General features: G+C 43.5%; 1 protein-coding gene across 3 annotated transcripts in view; it reads left to right on the forward strand.

The window, feature by feature from the left end:
* The first annotated feature begins 24,357 nt into the window (after positions 1-24,357).
* DIAPH3 (diaphanous related formin 3) overlaps positions 24,358-27,624 on the forward strand; it is a 456,179-nt gene continuing 452,912 nt past the window's right edge. The window contains exon 1 of one of the 3 annotated variants that reach the window (XM_075918922.1): positions 24,358-24,896. In XM_075918922.1, the coding sequence (XP_075775037.1) occupies positions 24,747-24,896 (150 nt within the window). In that variant the 5' untranslated portion in view covers positions 24,358-24,746. The remainder of the gene's footprint in view (positions 24,897-27,624) is intronic. The other 2 variants (XM_006113561.4, XM_075918921.1) reach the window with 2 other exon arrangements.

A 27,624-nucleotide genomic window follows, 5' to 3' on the forward strand; every position in this document is an offset into this window, starting at 1 on the left:
GAATGGATGCTATCTCACATTTAAGCTTGATTAATATGGATGGAGAGGCCACCAGGGAACCTGTGCTTTTTCCTCTTTCGAAAGAACTACCTCTTCCCCGTCCATACACTCCTTTTTCCAAAAGAGCTCTTTAGGAAAAAGGCTTCTTCCTCATAGAAAGAGGTTTACCGATGTCGGAAAAACCCCTCTGTTCTTTTGATTTTTTTTCTAAAGAATTCCATTGCAGTGTGGATGTAAGTTAAGTTTTTCGGAAAAACAGAGCTTTTCCAGGAAAACTCTGTAGTATAGACATAGCCCCAGTGATTATGTGACTTTGTGTAAGCTCCCACAGTACAGAAGTAGAACTGTGCTTTTATTAAACCCAGCCTAGGCAACTATATGTGATCAGGAAGAACTTGACCAGATGAAATAGAACTATTCTGGTGTAGAGGGCAGAAATAGGTTGATGAAAAAGAAAAGAATGATGTGATACCCTGAAAACGAACTTATAAATGTTACTAATAATTTGTACTTTAAAGTATAAGTTACTTTCCTGTGAGGATCACTCATGCTATTTGAGGATGGTTTTCTTTTTACTTCAAATAATATGTGAAAAACTTTTCAGAAACATGTTGTATGATACATGTTATATGAGTATTTCATTTATCTCATGGCTCCATTATATTCATGTCTAGTTAGCATTTTGTACAGTCATGCCAAATCCAGGGGTACTCTGGGGCTGGAGCACCCATAGGGAAAAATTAGTAGGTGCTCTGCACCCACAATCTCCTCCCTCTGCCCTCCACCCTCAGTGCTTCTTGCCAACTTCTCCAAATCCCAACACACTTGGGATGTTCTGTGAGGGAGGGAGAGAAGTAGGGATGTCCTGTGTTTCAAGGAAGAGGCCAGGTGTGGGTGGGAAGTTGCCAGAAGGACTGGAGTGGGGCTGAGCCAGGTGCAGAGCAGAGGCATGAATGCTCAGGGTGGAGTTTTTGGGGAATGGGTGAAGTGGAGGAAAGGTCAAGCACCTCCTGCCCGGTGCTTGTTGGCTGAGAGGTGAGGCAGGACACTCCTCTCGCAACAGCTGCAGCAGGAGGGGAGACACTGGAGGGTGCGCCTGAGCCCCAGTCCCCAGAGCTGGTCTGTAGACCAGCAGTTGGGAACCACTAGTGTATAAGGTGAGTTTAAAATGAGCCACTCTTCTTTGTTTCAACTATTTTGCTTTAACCTGTCTTCATTTCCCTCTTTTTACTGCTTTCAGATAATTACCACTAAACACTGAGAGCAAACATGTTTAATGAGAAGGAACAGGAATCTATTAATAAAACATATCAGCCATATTTTTCATAATTAGCTATTTACAATTGTGTATTTCTAATTTATGCACACAAATATCCTTAGTGTGATTAACTGGCAATATAAATACCTGATCTGTAGCTGCACATTTGGTATTCAGATCCAAAAATTAAGTACAGTCTATGTACACTCACACCTGTGCAGGCCTAAATTTAAAATTCTGGCCTGCATGTTTATTTACCATGGTCAATTACAACAAAAGCCAAAGGTTTTTACTTGCCTGTCAAAAGAGTTTACTTTCCAAGGCAATTGGGCAAGTGTATTTTTGCAAAGTTCCTTTATGCTGTTACTAGATATATGCAACTTTAAGAAGTTGTAGCTACACTGAGCACTTAACCTACAGGGCTGTGTCCAGACAGGCCAGTTTTTCCAGAAATTCAGCCACTTTTCCGGAAAAACTTACCAGCTGTCTACACTGGCCGCTTGAATTTCCACAAAAGCACTGACTTCCTACTGTAAGAATTCAGTGCTTTTTGCGGAAATACTGTGCTGCTCCCATTCAGGCAAAAGTCTCTTTTGCGCAAAACTTTTGCACAAAAGGGCCAGTGTAGACAGCTGAGATTTGTTTTCCACAAAAAAGCCCCGGTCGTGAAAATGGCAATCGGAGCTTTTTTGCGCAAAAGCGCATCTAGATTGGCCACGGATGCTTTTCCGCAAAAAGTGCTTTTGCGGAAAAGTGTCCATGCCAATCTAGATGCTCTTTTCCGAAAATGCTTTTAACCGAAAACTTTTCCGTTAAAAGCATTTCCGGAAAATCATGCCAGTCTAGACATAGCCCAGCAGTATGAAAAGTTCTCCTTAGGAAAAAACGTCAGACAGCTTGTTTTTGACAAGAATACCTAGAAGGGAGTAGACACTCACCTATTTTATTTAATTAAAAAGTAACTCTCTGCTTCCAAGTATAGTGTGTTTGGGGAGCAAGATCTTGTGCAGCAGCCTCCATCATACAAGCAGCTCAGCTTTTCTCAAGTGCACTCACAGCTGACAACAATTACAGTAATCTAACTGCATGTGCCTTATTTAAGGAGAATGACATCCAGCTACAAACCTTCACTATTCCTTCAATTTCTTGTTTCGTATCATATATTTTAATGCAGCATAGGATCCCATATAGAAAATGTAAATCTGAACACTTCCTAGTAGTAGTAGTAGTAGTAGTAGGTTTATAGATTAGTTGGGTTCATTAATTTGCAGAGTTGTTGACTCGAGTCCCACGACTGAACTCAAGTCCAACTTAATTCGCCTAGGTGACTCAACTTGAGACTCGACTCGGGTTCATTGTTTGTGACTTGCGATTCGACTTGAGACTTGCTAATTTTGTTAAATCGACTTGGTGAAAAAATTGTCTGAAAATGCCGACATTGATGGCTTGTACAAAAGTGACTTGACATTTTTTAAATTAAGACTTGAGACTCGACTTGGGACTTGAACTGTAGTGACTTGAGACTCAACTTGGATTTGACAATGACGATTTGAAGACAACACTGTTAATTTGTTGCTTCAAAAGCAGTTACTCGTAGGTTGCCAACTTTCTCGACCAGATGCCATTGCTGCAAATAGTGTCCGGTCCATCTGGTCAGAAAAATGGATGCCCCTAAGTCAGTACTACATGACCCAGGTAACTAAAGTAAGTTTAGTAAGTACAGCAAACATTAAATCTAAAACTCAGTCCATGATCATAGCACAACTATTCTATAAACCAACTTTACTTCCTGGGAAGCTGTGCTCTTCTAAAACTTTTAACATTTATTTTTAGTGAAGCTAAAAATAATCAGTTTACACTTTCTGGTTTCTATGCACTAATATCTGAACTTTCCCATCACTTGGTCTAAACTGTATCATGGTATAACACAAACCATTTAATGACACTAATGTCAACAGCAGTTATTAAATATTGAACCAATAAATGGACTGGAATTTAATCTAGATTTACTACCCTTAATAAGGACTTCAGCCACGCTTGACTGCTTTTAAACTACCGCTTGGTGATGTTTCGAGCAGCATGTCCTTATGAAAACTGAGATAATCATTTAACAATTGCAGTTCTGTTAGTAAACTGTATTTCATATCCGACACATTTTTTCTGCAAAGCAGGATGATGCCTTACATTTGGTGAGATGAGGCTCCTTTGCTTGCTTTCCTCCTTCTCATTAAGGCTTTTTTGTATATTTAACATAGTGTACTGAGGCAGTGTCAGCCTCTTCCCCAGGGGGGGAAGGATAGACAGAAAACAGGGAGAAGGAGAGGGAGCTGCACTATACATCTTAAAAAAAGAGGGTTGGGGTAAATTGGAATTAGGTTCAACTTCAAACAGCATTTCAAACTTTTCAGTCAGTAAATTATTTAAAGATGGTCATAAAACAGCAAGTAACAGAAGTTGTATCACCTTGGGTGCAAACTTAGTGGCTATGCACAATGAGTAACATTCATGCCCATGCAAAGGGCCAGCAAAAGCCTATGAACTAATATAGTGGTCACCAACCAGTAGATCAGGGTCTACTGGTAGATCTTGGAGCCTCTGACAGGTGATTCTGACTGGTTTGGCCAAGGGGCTATCAAGTGCTGGCACTTCAGCTGCCCCTTCCTCCCACTGCTGCTTATTTCCTGCCCTTTGCCTTGGAGCTGTCCCTCACCCTGGGAGCCTCTTGCTTCTTGTGCAGAAGGGGGTGCTGATGTCAGGGTGCTCCCTCTCCCACTCTGTATCCTTTCTCCACAGAGCAGACAGGGGACACAACAGGACTTGGGATGGAGTTTGCTGCCTGCTTTAGGTAGTGGACCAGGGCCAGGGCAGGGGTAAGCCTGCCTTAGCCCCACTGCACCACCACCCAAGAGCCACCAGCAGTGCCCAGCTGGAGCCCACATTCTAAATTCCTACCACAGTCATGAGCCCCCTCCTGCACCCCAAGCCCTTGTCCTAGCCCCAAGCACCCCTGCATCCAAATGCCATCCCAGATCCTACACCTACAACCCCTCTGGCATCCCAACTGCCTGCCCTTAGCTCAGCTCAGAGCCCCTCTCACACTCTAGATCCCTTAATCCAAGACCAGAGCCTACACCCCATCCCACAGCCTCTGCCTGATGAAAGTGAGTGAGGATGGACAAGAGAGGCAGGATGGAGTGAGCAGGGTCAGGGCCTCAGAGAAGGGACAGAAAGAAGGCGGGGCTGTGGGATGGGGTGTAGGCTCTGGTCTACGTAAGGGTATTTATGTTTGAGGTAGATCTTGGATTGCACTTCAATTCAAAAAGAGATTTCATGCTCAAAAAGGTTAGAGACTCCTGCACTAATGTAAGTTCTACTATAGCTATGTATAATATTACACTGGCAAATATCTGTGGTGAAATTAGAATCAGAGTTACAGTTTTTAGAAAGGACCTAAATCTCACACCTCCATCCTGTCTTAATCTCCACATTTCAGAGAGAGAGGTATTGGATTCAGAGATCCGGATCTGGACAGTCTCTACTTTTTTGGGTGTGATGAACAGAATTTCTTGGACCCATTTTCTTTGTTTTCAAACTCTTTCTTTCAAAGCATATTGTGTGGGTAACTGGATTGCAACCTAGATTTGCCCTTTCCCATGAGGTATGATAGCAATCTCTCTCAAATACAAATCTATATGTTCCACTTCCCACTGCCATGTACGAGACCAATGTATCCTTGCAAGACTGCAAGGATTTTTTTTTTGTCCCTGAAGTGGTAAAAATAGGCAGTAGATGAATTTGCCTCTGTCATTCCCAAAAAACCCTCAATGAATGGTACCATTTATCTGACAGCTCCCGCTCCTACATGTTCAGTGTAGAGAAATTACACATCTAGCTCTCCTGTAAATGCGTTGGAGGGTGGACATCCTCCCCACTGCCATTCAGGGCTCTTCAAGTGGGGTAGGCAAGCCTGTATAGAAGGACATACTGATGTCAATGACATGAGGATTGGATGGAATGGGCGAAAAGAAGTTAGAGGGGTAGCTGTGTTTGTCTGTAATTGGAGAGTACCAAGACAGCCTGGAGCCTGGGTGGGAAGGAGGCAGGAAACCTGATGCTAGGCTTGGATGGGAGGGAGATTCCTGGAAGGGGTACAGGTCTATCATGTGTCCCCAGATGAAGCTCTGGGAGGGGGGATGCTTGCCACCAGACCTCTCCTTAGAAAATACCAGCAGTTAGGAAATGTATTTTCTTCAAGCGTATGATATCCTTATTAATTATGAAGTATTTGCCAGCCTTCTGAGTTACACAGCCCTCCATTGCATCCTTTAGTTTTCCTCCTCACATTCTTAAGAAACTTGAATGATTAATGAGCTTACAACAATATTTGTTCTTTTCAAGTTAGTTGCACTAGTAGCTGTAGGTAGGTATATGGACTATCAAGAGGGTCTTCACTATCATAATGAGTTCTGACTCATTATTATAGTCTTCTAGTGACATAGTCTAAAGGCTTTTCTTGGCTTTGGCTTCGTCAGTTTATCTATCTATTGCCAACCAAACTACATGGGCACACCTTCCTATGCATGAAGAACAAAATCAGTCCACCTGGCTTGCTCATTTTTAAGCTTGCTTGTGGCAAGGCAAATATTGAAAGCATGCTCTAGTTTAAAACAAATAACCCACACATTTTCCTTTTCCCTACTTGACATCTTTCCCCTGGGGTGTGTCTAGACTACATGCCTCCTTCGACGGAGGCATGTAGATTAGCCAGATCGGAAGAGGGAAATGAAGCCGCGATTAAAATAATCGCGGCTTCATTTAAATTTAAATGGCTGCCCCGATCTGCCGATCAGCTGTTTGTCGGCAGATCGGGGCAGTCTGGACGCGATGCGCCGACAAAGAAGCCTTTCTTCATCGGCACAGGTAAACCTGGTTTCACAAGGCTTACCTGTGCCGATGAAGAAAGGCTTCTTTGTCGGCGCATCGCGTCCAGACTGCCCCGATCTGCCGACAAACAGCTGATCGGCAGATCGGGGCAGCCATTTAAATTTAAATGAAGCCGCGATTAAAATAATCATTTCCCTCTTCCGATCTGGCTAATCTACATGCCTCCGTCGAAGGAGGCATGTAGTCTAGACACACCCTTGGTGGGTGGGTGGGTGAAAGAAAGAAAGAAAGAGTCCAGGTTTTAGTTTATTGGACAAAGATAGGCTTTTATACTCCTCTATTGCAGCCCACCTTTCCCAAGCTAGGAATGAAGATTGGCTGCTCAGCATTTCCGCTTCTGAGATTGGCTCCTGGCTCTCCTGAATCTGAGATAGGTACTAGATTGATCCTCCTTCACTGAAAGGAGTTTCAAACCACCCTACACACAGCACTCTGGTTTTAAGACAATGTCAGCATTTTAGAATGTTCCCCATACTGTTTTCTTTCGTTCTCTGGCAGTATTCTATGTCCTAAGGTATATCTTAAGTAGTAAATCCTGGAAAGGAATAGTGCTGGCCTTGGGGAGTTCCCTCAGTAGCCTTAAATACAAACACTACATTCAATATTTCTAAATTCATAATAATTCCAAAGATATGCCCTTCTAATTTCTTTCTATTTATTTTTTGGAATATCTATTTTCTATCAGAAACTTATAGATACACCAAACAAGTAGAGCGCATAAGAATTGGCATCTGGCTCTCAGCATATTTTTAGCAGGTCATGACAACTCTTTTTTTTAAACAAACTTTTTGAATATGAGACTTTTAAATTATATTAGTCTGTAACCCTTCTGCCAGGTGGAATCAAAAGCAACAAGACCAGATTCAATATCTAGGAGTTCCTCTTAACAATATAAAGCAGAACTGGCTCAAGCGCCCACCCATTAATCTGGAAAAATTAAACACCACACCAGGAGTTTCCAGGATGCAAAAGTTCCCCACCTGCAAGTACTGAATCTATGTATGGCAGAGAAAACTATTAATAAAAGAGAAAAAACAAACCCAGAATTAATTTGGAGAAATGGTACAATCCCAATTCAAAATCAGGTGATCACACGCAAACACCCACCCCAGAGTACACTGAGCAGTGTGCAAGTCCAACAACCCTGGGGAAGTGGGAGAAAACATTGAGCAACACCTCAGCTGCTGCTCCTGCAAATTGGCTCAGTTGCTACAATTCCCTCTGCTGTCACTGTCCAGTTCTACCATCATTCCCACCATTGTTCACTCTGCAGCTGCTAGCCACCATCCTATTTCCACCATGTTGTGAGATTCCATTGGTTAACCCAACTCTCAGCAGTTTTAGCAAATAGTAAGAAACCTCACTGATAGGGTAGGGAATGCAGTTTTATCAGACCGAGCAGCTAGTTATCACTGATTTCAGCTCCAGTGAGCACTAAACAAAATAACTCTCAATTGAATCTAATCAAGTGTATTTTTAAACAGGGGGAAGAAAAGAATCACACATACAGTGTGCCTAGAATTACACATACAGAACCCAAACCTCCACATAAGAAAATCTATTCCCCCATCTCTAAGATTTGGCACCCCTATCTCCTGCTTAGCGAATGAGATTCTGTTGAGGGTGACCCTTTCAATCAGGACAGGCTAAGTACAGTTCTGCTGTTCTTTATTCATACAATAAGGATAATAACATTTCATTATGACAGAACTCAGTAAGTAATGATATATGATACCTTGTACCCAGACGTCACCTACTACAGGACAGACCCAACGAAGAAAGCAACAGAACACCACTAGCCATTACTTACAGTCCCCAGTTAAAACCTCTCCTACATATCATCAAGAATCTACAACCTATCATATATGTTCTCACCGCGGACAGACAGTTCTCAGGGGTGCCCCTCTTGCAAAGCAGTCCTGGCTTGGAGTGCCCGGAGTGCCCACACTGGGCACATCACACCACTCGGCCATCAGCCCGGCTGCACTTGCCGCAGGCTGCCATCTGGGGAGAGGGGGCAATTGGGGGGCTGCAGGAGAGCTTCCACCCCCAGAAACCCGCAGAGCCAGCCCAGTCCTCCCCATCGGGGGCTCATACCCCATTCCTCCCTCACCTCCTTCCACTTACCCCTCCCTAGCCCCCCTTCCTGATGTACAAAAATAAAGAAAACGTGTGGTCAAAAATAGAATCTCTCTTTATTGAACAAAACTGGGGGAGACTGGGAAAAGGAGGTGGGAGAGGGGAAGAGAGAGGGTGGGAGAGGGGAGGGCAACTAAAATGATCAGAGGTTTGGAAGAGGTCCCATATGAAGAGAGGCTAAAGAGACTGGGACTTTTCAGTTTAGAAAAGAGGAGACTGAGGGGGGATAGGATAGAGGTCTATAAAGCATGAGTGGGGTGGAGAGGGTGCATCAAGAAAAGTTCTTCATTAGTTCCCATAATAGAAGAACTAGAGGACACCAAAGGAAAGGAATGGGTAGCAGGCTTCAAACTAGTAACAGAAAGTTCTTCTTCACCAAGCAAAGAGTCAACCTGTGGAACTCCTTGCTGCAGGAGGCTGTGAAGGCTAGAACTAGAACAGAGTTTAAAGAGAAGTGAGATAAAGTGATGGAGGTTGGGTCCATGGAGTGGTATTAGCCAGGGGGTAGGTGTGGGGTCCCTGCCCAAAGTTTGTGGAAGGCGAGAGAGGGATGGCACGAGACAAATGGCTTGGTCACTGTCTTCGGTCCATCCCCTCCAGGGTCTCTAGGGTTGCCCGCTGTCGGCAGACAGGCTACTGGGCTAGATGGACCTTTGGTCTGACCCAGTACGGCCATTGTAAGCTCAGGGCTCAGGGTTGGGGGTCTCAGTGGACCACCTTGATTTTCATGCCAACCTGCTCCTGGGTGGCCAGGCTGGCAGCTATCCTGCCCTAGACGGCCACTTTCCTGTGCCTAGTGCGGAGGTCGTGGACGAGGTCCACGATGTCCGCACTAGCCCAGGCGGCTGCCCGCCACTTGCGGTCCCGGCTCAATGCAAACCTTTCCATGGACCACCAGCTGCTAATGGAAACTCACCATTAATTATATAATTATGCCTGAACCATTTTGCTAGTGCTGGAGCTAGGGAGAATGGTTTAATTTAAAATTATTAAACAGATTAAGCATTTTAACTTTCTTGTGTTAGTTTATCAAATTTTATTTTAAATAAAGAAAATATTAATTTGTGTCCAACACAAAAGGTTCCTATATTTTCTTTCTTTATGGCAGGAGAACCTTTTTTGGGCTGGAGGCCACTGACCCACAGAAAAATCAGTTGGGGACTACACAAGTGAGAAGCAAAAAAACTTTTCCAAAAACCCTCTACCCTCATTGATGTGACTCCCAGATAAGATGCTTCATTCTTCTGGCACTCCAGCATCACGGGGAGACAGGAAGGGACAAGACAGACTGAGGTTCAGGATTTCCCATAGGTCAGATTTACTTTTCTGGGGTTCCAGGGTTAGTGGATTTTGGGGACCCTCTTAGGCTCTGAGATAAGGACAAAAATGAGGGGTTCAATTTGAGGGATAGTGCTGCCAGCGAGTGGGATAGGGTTGGAGGTGCAGGGTCTGGGTGGGACATGGGGTGCAGAGGTGGGTGAGGAGGGCAGGGTCTGGAAGGGGGTTTGGCGGCAGGAGAGGGGGTGAGGTGGGGGTACAAGAGGGAGTTTGGGGGTGGGAGTGGGTTGGGAGCATAACACAGAAAAGGTGAATAGTGAAAGAAATGAGAGAGTGAGAATGCATCCAAATAGTTGCACATCAAAACCCTTATGGATGGTTGATTATTGTGCTCCCATTTGTGGAAGGGGAACGAACACTGGTGTCTTTCTGGGTTATGATGGAGATTTGTGGTTCCTATGGCAACTATATGGCTCTGAAACTAAGTAAATGAAAAACACTGATTCACTTTTATATGTAGATGTTGAAGAACTATTTAGCTTAAAAATCCTAAACCAACATGCAGGGCAGGAACAAGGGCGAGGCGAGTGAGGCACTTGCCTCGGGAGTGTAGCTGAGGGGGTGCAGAAAAGACAGCTACTACGCCTTGCACCATGTCAGCACCCCCGCCTGCGCCGAGGTAGGTCTTGCCTCAGGCGCCAAGTTAGCTAGTTACGACTCTGCCAACATGTATTCAATATCATGGAGGGAGAAGTCTCCCTCAGCCCACAGATAATCCCTGTGAGGTGTTGTCAGTAACTGAGGGGTCAGAACAGGGGCTGGAGGAGACTGGTCCATGAAAAAGCAATGAGCCCCAGACAGACACAGCTCAGAGCTCTGGGGGAAATAATGAATAAGGGTCTGAGCTGCCAGCAGAAATACGCACTGGCATTAAAAGCAGCTACTCTCCTGGAGACCTGGAGGGGAGCAAATGTCCCAGGTCTAATGCCAAGGGATGCTACAGATTATTGAACAATGTACAGACCTGCCAGCTTTCCTGCAGAGCCTGCAAACTGGCTGCAATTCTCATTCACACAGAATGATAAGGTGCAAAGAGGATCACCCTGTGATGGGGGAAGGGAGGAAATGAGTGGGGAGTAAAGGAAAGTGCAGCTTCTGGAAAGGGAACTTGTATCCCTCCCTCACATTTTCCCTCCGCTCCAGCCTCGCTCTCCTCACCCCCATGATCCCCACCACCAGCCTGGTCCCCCCGCATTTCCCCATCCTCCTGCAATGCAACCTCTGCCCCCTCTGATCCTTTCCCCACATCCTCCTTGACTCCCCTGGTGTCCCCTCATCCCTGTTCCCCTCAGTGAACAGACTGGCAGGGCAGCAGCACTCCGACTCACAGTTCCCGGGAGCAACGCTGGGGTGAGGAGGGGCTGGAAGGGACAGAGTCATTTCCCTGCCTAGTCCGGCTTTTGCCCAGGGCTGGCCCCTCACCTGCAGGCTAAGGCTCTGGGGCTGGGGTGGACAGAGCCCGGGGCTGCCCGGGGCCGGTTCCAGCCCATCCAGGTGCACTGGGGAAGGAGCTTCCCACCCCTGCACACACCTCTCAGGGAGCAATGTGGCACAGTCCAGGCACCCCATGTGTGACCAGCCACCCACCTCACATGTGACCACCCACCCACCCCTGATCTGTGGAGCAGCCCCAGCCCTGCCCCCTCCTGGAGCAGGAGGCAGAACCTATACCATGGGAACAGGGGTGTTAGCCCCTTAGTTCCCGGGAGCTGCAAGCCCAGGCTGGGCAGGGGCAGCCCCAGAGATGCGGAGGTCAGTGCAGGGTCTTGCTGGGCCACCCTGGCCCCTACACCATGCTGCATGCACACCTCTCTCACTCCCCCTCCCAGCAGAAAGCCAGAGCTGGTGCTCCAGCCTGCAGCTGCACGGCAGTCTTGAGCCGCAGCATGGGCTCCCCAGAAGGGCGGGGCTGAGCTCATGTCCTGCCTGCCACTGAAAATTGGCTCGTGTGCCGCTTATGGCACGCATGCCATAGGCTGCCAATCCCTGAGCTATACCATCAAAGGCTCTTTCATGTGCACATCTACTAATGTCATATATGCCATCATGTGCCAACAAGACGCCTCTGCCATGTACATCGGACAAACCAGATTGTCTCTACATAAAAGAATAAATGGACACAAATTAGTCATTAAGAATGACAACATCCAAAAGCCAGTGGGGAGTACTTTAGCCTGCCAGGTCACACAGTTTTGGACTTGCCATTCTCAAACAACAAAAAAACTTCAAAAAAAAAAAAAAAAAAGACTGCAGAGAAGAACTGCTAAGCTGGAATTAATATGCAAATTTGCCACCCAAAACCAAGATCAAACAAGGGATGATTCTTGCATTACAATAGGCAGTTTTCCATTTAGGTACTCTCACATTCTCACCACTCTTGGGCTATGTCTACATTATAGCCTTTTTGAATAATTAATGAGCGCCCGTTTTTGTGCAAGAGGCTTTTGCGCAAAAAGGAGCCATCTACATGGGTCCTTTTTGAGCAAAACCCCCCTCTTGTGCAAGAGACGTTCTTCCGCATTTTTTTTTGAAGAACAGCTCTTGCGCAAGAGTTGGGTTTTGCGAAAAAAGGAGCAGTGTAGACCGTTCCTTTTTGCACAAAAGTCTCTTGTGCAAAACAGGTGTTCATTAATTATGCAAATGAGGCACGGTGATATTCCATGCTTAGCCTATTTGCATATGTTTTTCTGCAAAAAGGCTATAGTGTAGGCATATACTTGGAGACTAGCCACATCCATTCTGATTTAATTAGCACTGTTGTCACACACTCATCTCTGTATCTTTCTCTTTTTGTTTTTCTTTCTTTTTCTCTTCAGCATCCGAGGAAGTAAAAGCTCATGAAAGCTTATGCTCTACTATCCTAATAAATTTGTTAGTCTTTACAGTGCCACCAGACTCCTTGTTGTTTTTGCTGAAACAGACTAACATGGCTACCTCTCTGATATGTGATTTGGACCCAACACCAGCCAAAATTGATCACTTTGGCAAAGCAGCTCCATGATGTTGCACATTTAGGCAAAGTAGATGTGTTTATGCAAATACAGTCTGTTCCTGAAATCTTTTCTCCGAAGTTCCTCAGTAGGTGTCAGGGGAGAGCTCATTCAGACCCTGCTAACAAGTCTCTCCACTTTTCTTGTTGATACTTTGTGAGAAAGTGTTAATCATCCTTCCAAACAGGAGCAGAGCTAGCAACACAGATCCTTAAATTAACCTTTGGGGTTTCTGGCATATAATAACAACACTGCTCTTTCACATATATTCTGAGCTCACTGCTGCTGTGGAAACAAGAGAGACACTGATGTCTTCTGAAGGCTGAGAACTACCACTGTGCAAGGCTGGCAGGATTCAGCTAATTTTAATTCTGTGCAAGTGGCTTTGTATACTAGTTATTTTCTTTCAATTTTATTCCATGATGGGCTTTTTCCACTCCCTCTCAGCAGGCAAGGTTAGTATCACTAGTACAAGCCAGAGCAATTACTCTTTCTTCTGAAAGCATCTGCTTTCAAAGTCACAGTTCAGTTATGAAAGTTGGAGATTTTTGTACTCTCTTCCTTACATCACTGATTAACATATTTGGTCAGATTCACCTGACCACTAGAAGTCAAGCTGAAGGCCTTGACAATGGACTGGCCACACTGAAGGATGTATGCATCTCCTGTGGAGAACAGAAATCAGTTGTTGATGACAAAAAATGGGAAGGGCCAGATATGGTGGCAATGGGAAAGGAATCCAGGTATCCAATGACCTGAAGATGGGCTCCATGTGTAGCTCAGAAACCTGTCTCTCTCAACAACCAAAGTTGATCCAATAAAATATATTACCTCACTTACCCTGTCTCTCTAATATCAAGGGACCAACACAGCTACAATACTGTATTCAAAAAGCACAACTTCCAAATTATTTTTTCTTTAGCTTCACCTTCATCCCTTTCATAGATTGTGGACCTTGGGGTCATCTAGTCTGACCTTCTCTACTTTCCAACCTTATTGAAGAACCACAAGCTAAATCCTGCATACAGGATTAACTGTCTTGAATATAACAATGAAATAGTAGTTCTGCATTCTTTCCAATTCAGTCTCTGATCCCCTCGAGTATTTTTATACCTGACTTTTGTGCAAGATATATGCATTCCTATGATTGCCTTTCATTGATTATTGTACCAAAGTCAAAACAGAGATTTAAAATGTCATTAGAGCAGATCTTTAGTATTATTTTTCCCCTTGAGATGACAAACTAATTTCTCTCTCTATATAAAAACGTTTTTCCTGCTGAGCAACAGAATGACATCATCACGCTCTTATGTTCACTGGCCGCAAAAGTGAAAGTGGCCAGAGAGAAGAGGGTGGGCAAGTGTAGGGAGCATAAGACACAGCCCACTAGTAAAATTTAAAATGAAACTATGATAAATGCAGCAGACTGCCCATCTAGTCGGACCTTAGAATATTACAATCTCCTGTTAGTATTCAGCACAAGAAACAATCAAGTTCTTAGCAACAACAATCAAGTTCTGAACATCTGGTTCACAATATATAGAGTACACAGAACTCAAATTAGGATTTTCAAAATAGACCTTATTTGCTTCTCATGAATGTTGACAGTGTTATGTTATGTGGACCAGGGACACTTCTGCATTTCATTTTTTATTGTCCAGCTAACATATAGTTACTAAAAGGTTTGGGTCATGCTTCAAAATATTACTGGAAGTCAAGAATAACTGTCATTTGCAAACAAAGTAAAATCAAGTGACTTTCCAAACTTTGTTGAACAATGACATATTAGATTACTGTGGCACTTAAAATCACTAATATTTGCAAAGACATGATTCAAATAAATGAGAGAGAAGCTGTATGAATGTGATTTACATCACCTTCAAGTTTGGAACAAACAACAGTACAATAGCAGAGTTCATTTTTAGAAATACAGGTCAATTTTTTTCTACTTCAATCACATCTAAAAATAATCTGACAACTATATCCCCACAAGCACTATTGAATGGAAATTACAACAGGCACAAAGACGACAAGTGAAATATGATTGGATTATAGAATAAGCATAGTATTATCTTTATGTCTAGATGTATTAGACATTGCAGATCAGTTTGTCTGGGTAGTCATACATTTATTATATAGTAAATACAGTGGACATAGGTTAAGAGATCACCTTTATATAGATATGTCCCTGTCTTTTGCACTTAACCTATATAATTGCAAAGCAGAGTAATAATTCCAAAATAAAGTGTCTACATAGGAAGCTCTTCTGGAATGGTTCTGTTCTGGTCAAATTCTCCCATGTAGATTAGGACAGAGATTCAGCATGAAAAGTTGAGCGAGCAAGTAAGGGCAATGAAGTTCTGTTTTTTGCATCTATCTCTAGTTGATATCTCTCCCACAACTGACATTTGAACAGTTCCATCATGGTCCTTGAGAAACAAAAATAACTCTTCAACTGATAAATCAGCACTTCTGAACTGTTTTTAAATCACAAATTATTAAATTGTCAACATTTGCACTAGACTGCAGCAAAAGGGATAGAAGGAACTAAAAGTCCATACTACTAATACTTCTGGAAGAAACCCTGCCTCACATTTTCAGATTAATAAAGTCTAGTGCAAAAGGTGGTGCAGAATGGTTTGAAAGAATTCTGATTCAGAGTTTCAATGTTTGAGGATGATACGGTAATTTTTGTGTTAATTAATTCAGAGGAATTATTAGAAAGATGCATTCAAACTGTAACACTGCAGAGAAAGGATACTAGGATGATCAGAGGAATGGAAAACCTGCCTTATGAGAAGAGACTCAAAAAGCTTGAGGAATTTACCCATGAGTAAAATGGGGATAACAACACTTAACAGATGAAAGCACTTTAAATCCTCAGACTGAAATATCAGCATTATCATCTGGGGAAAGCAAATGAACCAGAAAAAGCTTGCTAATTTCATAGACTCACATTTACAAAAATTACACTCAAGTAGCTACCTAGAACCTAGCTGCACTGAAAGTGATGACAGCAGTAAATTCCAGAAATGTCACATGAAAGAAGATAAGGAAATTGCATTACACCAAAATGGTAGCATTTTTGCATTCACTTTGTGTGCAAAGAACAAGGCAATAAAGAATCAGGTTACCGAGTCTACAGTGTTAAAGGGGACAAAAAGATATTGATCATATTTCACTTTAGTGAAATAATTTCCAATGCCTGAAATTAGTTTTTCACGGGAGGAAAGGTAATTTTCCATTTTGTCCTTGTGATGGAGTGAGCATACCCTGCACTGGGCCGGAAAGGGTTAATACCACAATGTGGGCAGAGGAAGTTCCACCCCTGCACTCCTGCTGAGCATGCTTGAAAACAGCTCAGCTTAGTCTGCAAGGAATGATGGGGAGGGAGCATGTATGGAGGAAGCTCCTGCTGAGAACCAGCCACAGACCCACTCTGCAGGGCTGAGGACCCAGTGGCTTAGACTAAGCTTCCATGGCTGATGGGGAACCAGGGAGCAGGCCTCACAGAGGAACCTGCAGATCCTGGGACTTCTTGGACAGATGCATCGCTGATTATGGTAGGAAGGAACCCAAGGAGGGTGAGCGAGTGGTACCTCCCACTCGTGTTAGCTCAGTGTGTTTTGGTGGAATTCCCTGCTGAGCCAGTGGTACTCTGTTCTGCCCCTGCCAGGACCCTGGTTCAGGACCCTCCTTCTGGGGCAACTAGCCTCCTTTGTTGGCAGTCCTTAGTGGCTCTGGCTATTAGGCCACACTGCCCTGGAGCAAAAGGTTTCAGTACTGGACATTAGGCCATGCTGCCCTGGGGCAATGGTGCAATGGTGCTTTTGCCCTAGGCCTTGGATTGAAAGGCTTGTGAGACCTGGAGGCCACCTCATAGAGGTGTCCCTGCACCTCCTAACCATGCCCATATGGGACGGAGTGTACATACATCACAATAGTTCTAAATAACACAAGAGGTGCTTCAAGGACTAATTATAGTTGATCACGAGGGACTTGCTACATCATGTGATTATTTCAGATTTACTAAGTTCAACTTCTGGGCACCCAATTTTGAGAAGTCAAAGGTCCATGTCCTCATTAGGGGGCAGAATTGAATTTGCTTCAAAGTAGCGCATCCACATTCATGAAGCCTGCCTTGGACTCAGAGCCCCAGGAAGCACTCTAGGGAGTGCAGCAGGATGGCGGATACCTCCAGTGTCCACTTGGTCCAGAAAACTGTGACAGGTGCTAACAGGGCTCCTCTCCACACTCACAAGGCACTCCTCTATTTCCTTCCCCCTCACAGTGAGCGCACATCTTGTTGTGCCCATGGTTCTCATCTCATGATGCAGTATATCGACAGTGCCCACATGTTGCTCCAACAGGATCTGGATGAGGACAAGGAGGAGAAACCCGGTGTGGCTCATAGGCCCTTCTCAGACAAGTCCTGGAGCTCCTGCTACTGTGTACGCCTCTCAGTCCCCTGGACACAGTCAAATGACACTTCTGGTTGACAGAGATGTGCTTGGACTGGTGGGACCGCATCATCATAAAGTGATGGGATGATCAGCAGTAGCTGCCCAACTTCCACATGCACAAGGCCACCTTCCTTGAACTCTGTGAGTAGCTCACCTGCCTTCAAGCAACAGAACGCCCGACTGAGAACTGCCATCCCTGTGTAGAAGTGTGTGGCTATTGCCCTCTGGAAGCTTGCCACACCAAACTGCTATCTCTCAGTGGGGAATCAGTTCAGAGTAGGGAAATCCACAGTCAGGACTGTGCTCGTATAAGTAGCCATGACCATTAACCACATCCTGCTATGGAGGATCATCACTCTGGGCAACACAGACAGCATTGTGGATGGCTTTGCCAAAATAGGCTTTCCCAACTGCTGGGGAAGAGTGGGTGTGTCATAGATAGAATACACATCCCCATCCTGGCCCCCAACCATTGGGCCTCAGAGTACAACAGCCATAAGGGGTACTCTCCATGTGCTGCAGGCGCTCGTGGATCAGAAGGGACATTTCATTGACATCAATGACAAATGGTTGGAAAAGTCGTATGACGCATGCATCTTTTGGAACTCCTGCCTCTTCAAAGAGATGCACACCAGCACTCACCCACTCCCAGATAGAGTCAGAGAGGTGAACATGCCCACTGTGATCCTGGGTGACACAGACTACTCTTTGCTCCCCTGGCTCATGAAGCCCTACATGGGCAGCCTGGACCCCACCGAGAAGGAGTTCAACACCAGGCTGAGCAGGTGTAGATGGTAGTAGAATGTAAGTTCAGGCATTTTAAAGGAGTATCCTCACCAGCCTGGAACTCAGTGAGTACAAAATCCCCTTTATGGTGGTGGCCTGTTGTGAGCTTCACAACCTGTGTAAAAACAAGGGGGAGACACTTCTGTCGGGGCGGAGGTGGGAGGGGATGGTCTGAAGCAGAACACCTAGCCAGAGAGTTTGAGCCACCAGATACCAGTGTCATAAGGAGAGCACAGCAAGGGGCTTGAAGGACAGTTTTATGCAAGGCCAATTCTAAGACTCTCCCCCATGCCTCTCTACAAGGGGTCCCTGCATTCCCTGTGTGTGCCTTTACTCCTTCAGTTCCTGGGACTTCTAGACATTTGTAGGAGGGAGGCACACCTTGCAGATACAAGATGTGGCCAGAATAGTCAGAGCGGACATCTGTGGGAGGCCAGTTAGGTTGAATTAGTGGCACTGGAGCATCTATACTACCATTATTTCAGTCATACAAGGTTGGGAATAGCATTATTCCTCAGGAAAAGAAGAATTACAAGGTTCAAATTCCGTGGCCCCTGATTGTGGAATAACAGGTTTGGTTGCATAGACTCATCACTTAGGATAATCGACCGTGGTAGGCTAATTTTGGAGTAAAGTCCTAATGTAGACCAGGCTGAAGTGATAGTGTCCAAGGTCAGTTAAGGTTAGTGGAAAGGATCATATAAAATTGAAATTCTAAATTTTAGACTAGTGGATTAAAAGAGATGAAAATGAAAAAGAAATAGATAAAAATGAAAGAGAGAAATTAGGAAAGGTATGGAAATTTGAAGAGCAAATAGCCAAAAGCAATCACAAGAAATTACTGAATTACACCAGAAAGAAGCAGCTTTCTGTCACTATCAAGGAGTAAAGAAAGGTAATTATTTTACATCAAGCACCTTACATTACAGTACATACACTGAGAAGTCCTTGCCTGATCCTCCAAAGGAATCTGCTTCTGTGGACATTTAACTCACTGAGAATTTTCTTCAGGAAATCAGTTTATTTTCTTTTGGCATTTATAAAATTCATTATCATGGGCAGTTAATATTATAAGGACAGAGCGTATGGCATATGAGCCTTTAAATCCTTTAGTGTCATTTGAGAATCTCAGACTCAGTCTAGAATTATGAACATTGTGGCCTGTTAGATCCACTTACCAATTTATAATTTACTATACCAGTCAACTTATCCCAGTGACTTTTAGTAGACTTAAGTCACGGATGAATTTGGCTCATAATTACAGTACAAATCTACACTTCGCATAACAAGAATGTCCTCAGTTGTGTAACAAATTATATTTCTTATGTCCTCATAAAGGTCCATTTGATTTCCAATATAATTTTATTTTTTTAACAGTCAAGAGTCCTGAAGAAGGTATATCATGTTTCTACAGCTGCAATGTTAGTTAATTAAAATTATGTTGATGTTAAATGCTGTAATGATGTTAAATGATGTTAATATAAAAATCTCTCTATGTGTTAAGTTATTCCAAAAAATTTAATTGCACATGTTTAATGAAGATAATTTACCTTCCTATCTGTGGTTTTGCTCATATCCTTAACTTTAGCATGGGAACATAAATTCTATTTAAAAAGTACACAGGAGATACTCACTCTGGAGCTTCTTCTGTTACTCATTAAATGTAAAGTCTAGCCAGAAATGTTAGTGAATAGATCAGGAAAATTTAATATTGATATATGCCAAGTAATGCACACTGGAAAATGTAATCCCAAAGACACATACAAAACTATGTGGTACAATAAGCTGTTATCACTCAAGAAAGACCTCTTGGAGTCATTGTGGATAGTGCTCTGAAAATATCTGCTCAGCGTGCAGTGGCAGTCAAATAACAGAGTCACCAAATGAAATTTAATAGACAGCAGATCTGAGATAAACATAAGGAACCATGTCTTCTCACAACACACATTCAGCCTGTGGAAGAGATGTTGTAAAGGCAAAAAGTATAACTGGGTCCAAAAGAGAATCAGATAATTTCATGGAGAATAGTTTCATAAGGGTATGTCTACATTTATGAGAAGTCGATCTTCTAGCATTCAATTTAACAGGTGTAGTATAGATCTCTAAATCGAATACTGAGGGCAGCCCCTGTCGGTGCCTCCCTACACTAACCCAATGCCCTCCCTCTCCCCCAGAGCCAGGCACCTCCAGCCCTTCCTCCCCACTCTAACCCAATTCCTGCCGCAGCCATGTGCTTCTCCTTCCAGGCACTGGGGCGCGTCTGTAGAGCGGCAGTAAGCAGTCCAGGCATGCAACTCCGAACTAGCGAGAGCCACCCCTGTTCTATATGAAAAGTTTCTATATAAAAGGACTTGATACAAAGTTAAAAACTTAATACAGAGATTATATGAAGATGATCCACACTCATTTGAAAATGATTAATACAGAGATTTATGATTAATACAGAAATGTATCTACAGGTACAGGATGTGCTGGTTTTATTACCCAGGTACACTTGAATGCATCTGCTACTCAGCATGGTCCACAGCAGGCGAAGTGTTGGGTAGCAAGGTATACAGTACTTTGATCCACTGATGCAACCATTGGATTCTACAACTGTGCAATTAAAAGGGCTCTATTTGAACAGCTCTGTCATCTGCCTTACATAGGCAGATTAATTTTCTAATCAAAACATTCTGGAAAATCATTAAGCATGACATTAAACAGTGTTGTGCTAATTATACTCCCCATGAAGAATTCTAATCTGAATTTACAGTAAAAATCTCTAGAGAAACCTAGCAAAGCATAAATGCTTCACACATTCATATAATAATTTTGGTTGTAACTCCTATTATAAATTAACCTATTCTTCCATAAGACACTTTCATGATCGAAATCCTGCAAAAGGATACATGTGGTGGAATTTTACATATATACCCCATTGACTGCTCTAGGATCACCTGGCTGTAGGATTCTATCTGCATAGAACAAATTGAGGGACCAAGGCCTGTGTTGTTTCCTTGACATTTTTTTTTTTTTTGCATTTAAGCAAGTCAAATTATTTCAGAGCAAGTGATTGCAAATATTTTGGGGTTTTAATTAGGTTTTATTTTTATTGTATTCAAGATGAACAAAAAAGAAGACAATTACATAAGTATAGGTAACTTCAGTATTTTAGATCACATAATAGAACCAAAGGAAACTTGTGCCTTTTACTGCTATTTGTTATAAAATACTGAGGATGTAGATACAAATACAGAATTAATTTATTTTGATATCTATTACTTTGTATTTTTTCAACAATGAAATTAATCTACTGGTGCAAAAACATCAAATTAAAATATTAGACATCTGATTCAAATGTGGCACATGAACAGAAAGGGTTAACCATTTCATAGGCTGACTGACCTAGGGTTGGCTCTTAAGAACTTGTTAGGAACTTGTGTAAATCAGAGTAAAACTTTGAAATGCAAACTTGCATTGTTAGAGCACTAGAATGACTGATATTTGCTCAGGTCTTATGATGTGAGCAAACAATCTACGTCTGTTATTATAGCTTTGATTCAAGATCAGAAGTGAATATTAACATTTATGATCAGGGCTCGATAAATAATACAATCTACTCGCCGCAGGCGAGTAGATTGTAACCTGGAAGAGCTGGGTTCGGGCAATCTGCGCATGCGTAGAACTATCTGTGCATGTGCAGAACGATCTGCACATGCGCAGATCGCCGGACAGCGTGGCTGGCGAGTGGGGCTCATCGCGGTTCGGCGAGCCCTGTTTATGATGAAACTTGGTTAGCGTTGTATTAATGTTCTTATGTCTTGGAAGATTGCGGTAAATTGTATATGAAATGTTTAATGGATAAATTACTTTGTGCTAATAGTTTGGAGACAGAATGTTATATCAAAAGCCTATTGTGTTAACCCAGGTGAACAGGCTGCTGCAAAGGTGCAATCCTTGTGGACAGGATCCTTTTTTTTCATCTCATATCTGCTTGAATGCTCATAGGGAAAGTTGCAAACCATAATCACAGAAGGTCCTTGTATTCATACAATTGACTTAACTTTGGACTAATCTGAAAAGGTCCATCTGCAACTATCAAACTCAAGCACTCTGTGTAACTGAACCTGAAGAATGGAACTCATGTCTGTATGCATATTGATCTCTCTTCTATTTTAAAATAAATTTTAGTCTAGTTAATAAGAATTGACTATAAGCCTGTATTTGGGATAAGGTCTGAAATATTCATTGATCTAAGGTAATGTGGCCAATCCTCTGTGATTGGTAGAACTGTATCTGAGTTGGGTGTCCAGTTAGAAGCCTGATGCTGGGTACTTTAAGAGAACTGCATTGTTTACACTTTTGATTAACCAATAAGGGAGAATGTGTTTGTGCTGGCTTGGTAAATATAAATATTGGAATAACCATCAGTTTAGCCATCCCACTTTTTGCAGTGCATTCTAATGAAGTAACCTCATCTGGTAATTTGCTTTGTTAGATCTTGACAAACTTTCTTACAGTTTCTCCACTAACATACCAATGTTGTCACTTTACAATTCACCTTGTTCTCCTTGTAAATAATCTTAGAACAAAATTTGTCATCTCACTGTTAGTCTTTTGTTATGATAACCAATAGGCCCTCTAAGCTACATAGCAGCACAACTTCACAGGTGATTAATCAGCCCTGCCCAGTCAGTCAGCTCCATACATGGAGTCCTGAGCCTCTGACTAGGTGGGGCTGATTAATAACCTGTGAAGTTGTGCTTCCATGCAAGTTAGAGGGAAAGCTGATGATGACAGCTTCACAATAATGTATTAGGACGGAGAACTGAAAAATCACACTTAACATCTGAAATATAGACCTAAATACTTGTTCAATATTTAAAAGAAAATAGTGAAATGCATAGTAATAATGATAGGTCTCAGATCAGTAAGTGCTATTATTCTTAAGAGGATTGTTAAAATATGGAGCCCAGTGTATAGAATTTTAGTATATAATTATAATCAGGGCTTGACAAACCGCGACAAAAGCTGCTCGCCAGCCCCGCATTGCACATGCGCAAGAGCCGCATTGCGCATGTGCACGCCGCCAGTAAACAGGGCGCAGGGCTGAAATCTACTCGCCACGGGCGAGTAGATTCAATAGATTGTCGTGCCCTGATTATAATTATTGCGGTAGTAGCTCATTTGGTTAGCCTACTGTATGCAGCCTAATCAGTTCTTGTCCCACAGTAAAGTTTCTCTTTTAGTAATAGAATCTGGGAAATGTCAAACTTGTACATACAGAAACACTGAACAAGTAGATCAAATTTAATTGAGCCCTTCAAAGTTCATTAGCATCATGTCCTGCAATAAATCTCCAGTAGTTAATAGCCTGTTAGCGTTCCATTTTTGAAAGTTAGCCCTCGAGTTAAAATTGAATAGTTTTATGTTTTTATTTTGTGTGAAACATTTGAGGGACAGCTTCTTAGAGAAGGAACATTCACCATTCCAACTAAAATGATGTCACTCTACGCAGCATACAACACTGTACCTGTCTGGCAGCATACAAGAATAAAAGCATATAGCAGAAATTAATACTATCCAGTCAATTGAGGGAGCTGCTCTGACAACGTGCAAGGAGTTTTGTGATGATGAACACAACAGGAGTGAAATGGGCTATAAGGTTTTATCTATACTAATTCCCTTGTTGACAGCACACATGGACATATATTTAACTTAATTTCACATCCACTTTTCTGAAGCAGCTAAACAATTCTGAAATCAGACATCAGAAATGGTAACACACATAAACCTGCGTGGGTCAACATGTTTATTTGTCTGGTCACTCAATTATGGATTTAAAAGTAGCCATTCTTCTACGAAGGAATTTCATTAACCACTTACAGAGAGTCTGCAAAACTGGAATTCATCATTCAGATTTGACATGGGCTTGAAGACATTAACTGGTTAGTGTATTACAATGCTAATTTAGCCTGCATTTAATATCTGTATTTCCATGTCAAAAGCTATGTATGGGACACATCCAGCCCACTTAATTAGCCTAATTAATAGGATCCTACACTTGCTAGGTACTTATGTTGTTTTATATACATGTAAAATCTTGGGTTCTCTTATTTCCATTCCAAGTCATCTGATGAAGCCGATTCTCCCCATGAAAACTCATGATCTCCTATATTTTAGTCTCTCAGGTGCCACAGGACTCCACTTTTTTCATAAGGTGACTTGTCCAAGCAGTAAATTAATAACAGTCCACAGCTCAGAGCGCTCAGCCTCGGTTACCCGCCCCATGTACACCTGGTACACCTCCTTTCTCAGCCCTAACGACATGCTCCAGGCAAAGGCAGCTCCCCTAGAACGACTACAGTTCCCAGAATACAATGCCCATCACCCGCCGAGCTCTCTCCGCATTGCTTTTCGGGATATGTAGTCTGGCTGGGCCGCCTCAAAGCGGACCGCTTGTAGTTTTCCCTCGCCTAGCGCACAGCTGACTCGCTGGAGATTAACGGAAGTTTCGGCCAATAGAGAGACAGGTTTGAACGGCCGCGGTTCCGGATTGGTTGGTTCGCCAGAGGCGGGGCGGGAGTGCCTGTGGCGGGACAATTCGGACGCGGACGCCTTCCTGCACCTGGGAGGGACGCTGGAGCCGTTTGTGGTGCAACGGGATTTTCCTTCGCCGGCGCAGAGCGAGCAGCTGGACGCGGCCGGGATTACAGGAGCTTCCCGGCTAAATCCCCGGGCCGGCGGCTGCTTGACCCTGCGCCGCCCAGCTAAGCCGCTGTAATCGCAGGCACCCGCCGGGCGGGCCGAGGGACAACGAGCGAGGCGGGCTCCGCGCCCCTCGCCATGGAGTCGCGGCAGCGCTACAGCGACTCCTCGCCGCCGCCGCCGCTTGCCCGGGGGAGCCGAGAGAACAAGCTGCTCCGCAGGAGGGCGCCGCCCGGGGCAGGGAGCCGGCCCGGCGCCGAGGAGGCGGAGGGGAGGAAACCCAAATTCGTAAGTGTGGCGCGGCCCTTCCCGCCTCCCGATCCCGGAGCCGGCATCGCCCGGCCCTGCGCTTGCTTCGCAGCTCTTTGCCAATGCTCGCTCCTCGGGGCCGGGCGGGGCCGGGCTTGTTCTTGCTCTTGCTTTTCGGGCTGCTAATTAGCGCTCACCCGAGCGAGTGGGTGTGGTCACAGTTTGGAGGTGTCGGGGGGGGACTGGCTCCGAACAGCGCTTGACGTTACTCGCCTTCTTTTTCAAATATTGTATGTTGCAAAGGGTGTCTTGTATTGGGGACCCCTGCGTTCCTGTAAATGGCTTTGCTGTCGCAAACTCAAAACCAGTGCTTCTGATGTACTGAGTCAGAAAGCTTCGGGAGCTGCTGGTTGTTCATGGAAAACGTAAGAAATCCGAAGTGGTGCTTGGAAGGTTGTGTAATGGGTAATTTAGGAGGGAGTTCAGCTAGACCAAACTTAATGCCAAAATCTGATAGCAGAAGAGGAACGTTGTCATCTGGGCTACATATGTCTATTTAGGAACGACATCATCTTCTGTTGCCTAGAAAGGTGCGGTCTTCAAAGCATAGTTTTGTTTTTGCTAAACCCTAAAGTGTGTTTATAAATCAACATTGTTACACCAGTACATCTAACACCCCAGGTATTCTTATTTTAGTCTGAGTGTATTTTTTCTGTTTTAGTTCATATTGTTTGAAAAGATGTTTCAGCTAACCTAATTAAACTAATAAAAGTACTGGAATAATAGTGTCCATGTGGGATGTTACGCATGTCTACCACATTGGCATAACTGCTAAATTTTTGTCGATACTCTATGCAGTAGATTTTTGCTAGCGAGGAAGAGTGGTTTTTTTTTAAGTTAGTAGATTTTATTCTATAGTTACTGAGCGTCAAACCAATTTTGTTTTTCAAAATAAATTACTTTATAGGGTAGGAATAAAATAATGGCATCCAGCAGGGGTCTATACTGGAACCAATCCTTTTCAACATATTCATAAATGATCTGGAGACAGGGTAATCCTATGAGGTGGCAAAAGTTGCAGATGATACAAAACTGCTCCATATAGTTGAGTCCACAGCAAACTGTGAAGAGCTTCAAAAGCATTTAAAAAATTAGATGATCAAATGGCAGATGAATTTTAATGTTGACATGCAAACTACTGCATCACCTCTTCCTGGCCCTGTGGATGTCGGGGGCTCCCCAGCCATCGCTGATTTAGCTGGGGCTCCCCAGCCACCGCTGACTTAGCCGGGGCTCCCCAGCCCTGCGTTCTCCTGGCTGGCTCCCGCTCTCTATCTCCATGGCTCTTTGGTCCAGCAACATGTGTGGCCCTGCTGGATCACGGATGTTGCCGTACCATAGAGTCCTGGATTTGGGAGGTTCAACCTGTACTATCTTTATTGTCATGGAAAGGAAAGACAGCAGATTGTGTGTCTTGATGAGTATATTTTTGGACTGGATTTTTTCTTTTGTGAGACAGTTATTTATCTTTCTTTCTTGAATTAATAAGTACTCAGTTTTCAACTGATCTCCCACACATTTTAATTTAGTAAATTTAATGCTTTAGTAGTTGTAAAAGAGCATTTTACAATTTACTCTTTCATGAATTAATTTTAACTGTTCATATGATCTTAGTCATGGTAACAGTTTACTGCTCACTAATGAAAACTTAGTGAACTTATGGTGAGTCATTGATTTTTAAAGAAATGTTGGTGGAGTTGCATGACTCAAGAGAATGGAGCTTTGCAGTACAGTACTGAGTACCCTTGATCAGAGTTTGGGATTCAGCCCAGGACCGTAGCAAGAATTCTCCATTTTCCTTTTAAGTGTTGCTAGAAATAAAAGCTACAGACATACCCAAGATAACTTTTTCTAGTAGTTAAAACAGTCAATGAACAATTCCTAATAAAGTACTTAGGGGCAGTCCAGGATAATAGTATGTATTTCCACACTCATCTGCTGTCTATATGTTGAGTTATCCCACATATGCTATGCCACCAATAAGTAGGGATGTTAAATTCAGTTTAATCAATTAATTGACTAGTTGATGGATTTTCCATTGACTAGTTGATAAGCATGGGAACTGCAGCAGGGTTAGCTCCTGGTTCCAGGAGCTAACCCCGCTGTGTCTCTGCCTTTTAAATGTATTAATAGCTGGTAGGCTCTTCAATACATGTAAAAAGCAGAAGAGCAGTGTCTGAGACTGGATGCAAGTTGGGAATCAGCTGATTCCTGGCTTGTGCCCAGTTCTTGCTACTACCCAGCTTCCTCTGCCCCCCTGCAGAGATAGTTCTGGTGGAACTGGCTTTTAAGCCAGCTCCCTGCAGCTCGTGCTCCCCTCTCTTGCCGCTTCTGATAGAGACAGCAAGAGTTGGAGAGAAACGACTAGTTGAGGGACTAGTCAACTATTCAAAAAGCTTTTGCTTATCGGACAGTCGAATAGTTGCTTACATCCCTACCAATAAGGCTACTTTTCTGACTGTGTCTCAGCTCTCTGGCTGCCTGCTATTCAGCTTGTCATCCATAGCCAGTTCCCAGGCTTCTTGCATCAAGTTTCTGCTCAGCCTCAGTTTCTGGTTCTTTGCCAGGCTGATCCCTTCTGACCTCAGAATGTTACTTCCTGCTCCTGTAATCTAGGGATTATGCAGCCCTTGGTTGCGTGGATGGTGAACAAGATAACCCAGTGCTTTTTAACTCTTGCAGCCAGGAGTTTGCTTCCTAGGTAGGC

This window comes from Pelodiscus sinensis, chromosome 1, assembly GCF_049634645.1.
Source record: "Pelodiscus sinensis isolate JC-2024 chromosome 1, ASM4963464v1, whole genome shotgun sequence".
NCBI lineage: Eukaryota > Metazoa > Chordata > Testudines > Trionychidae > Pelodiscus > Pelodiscus sinensis.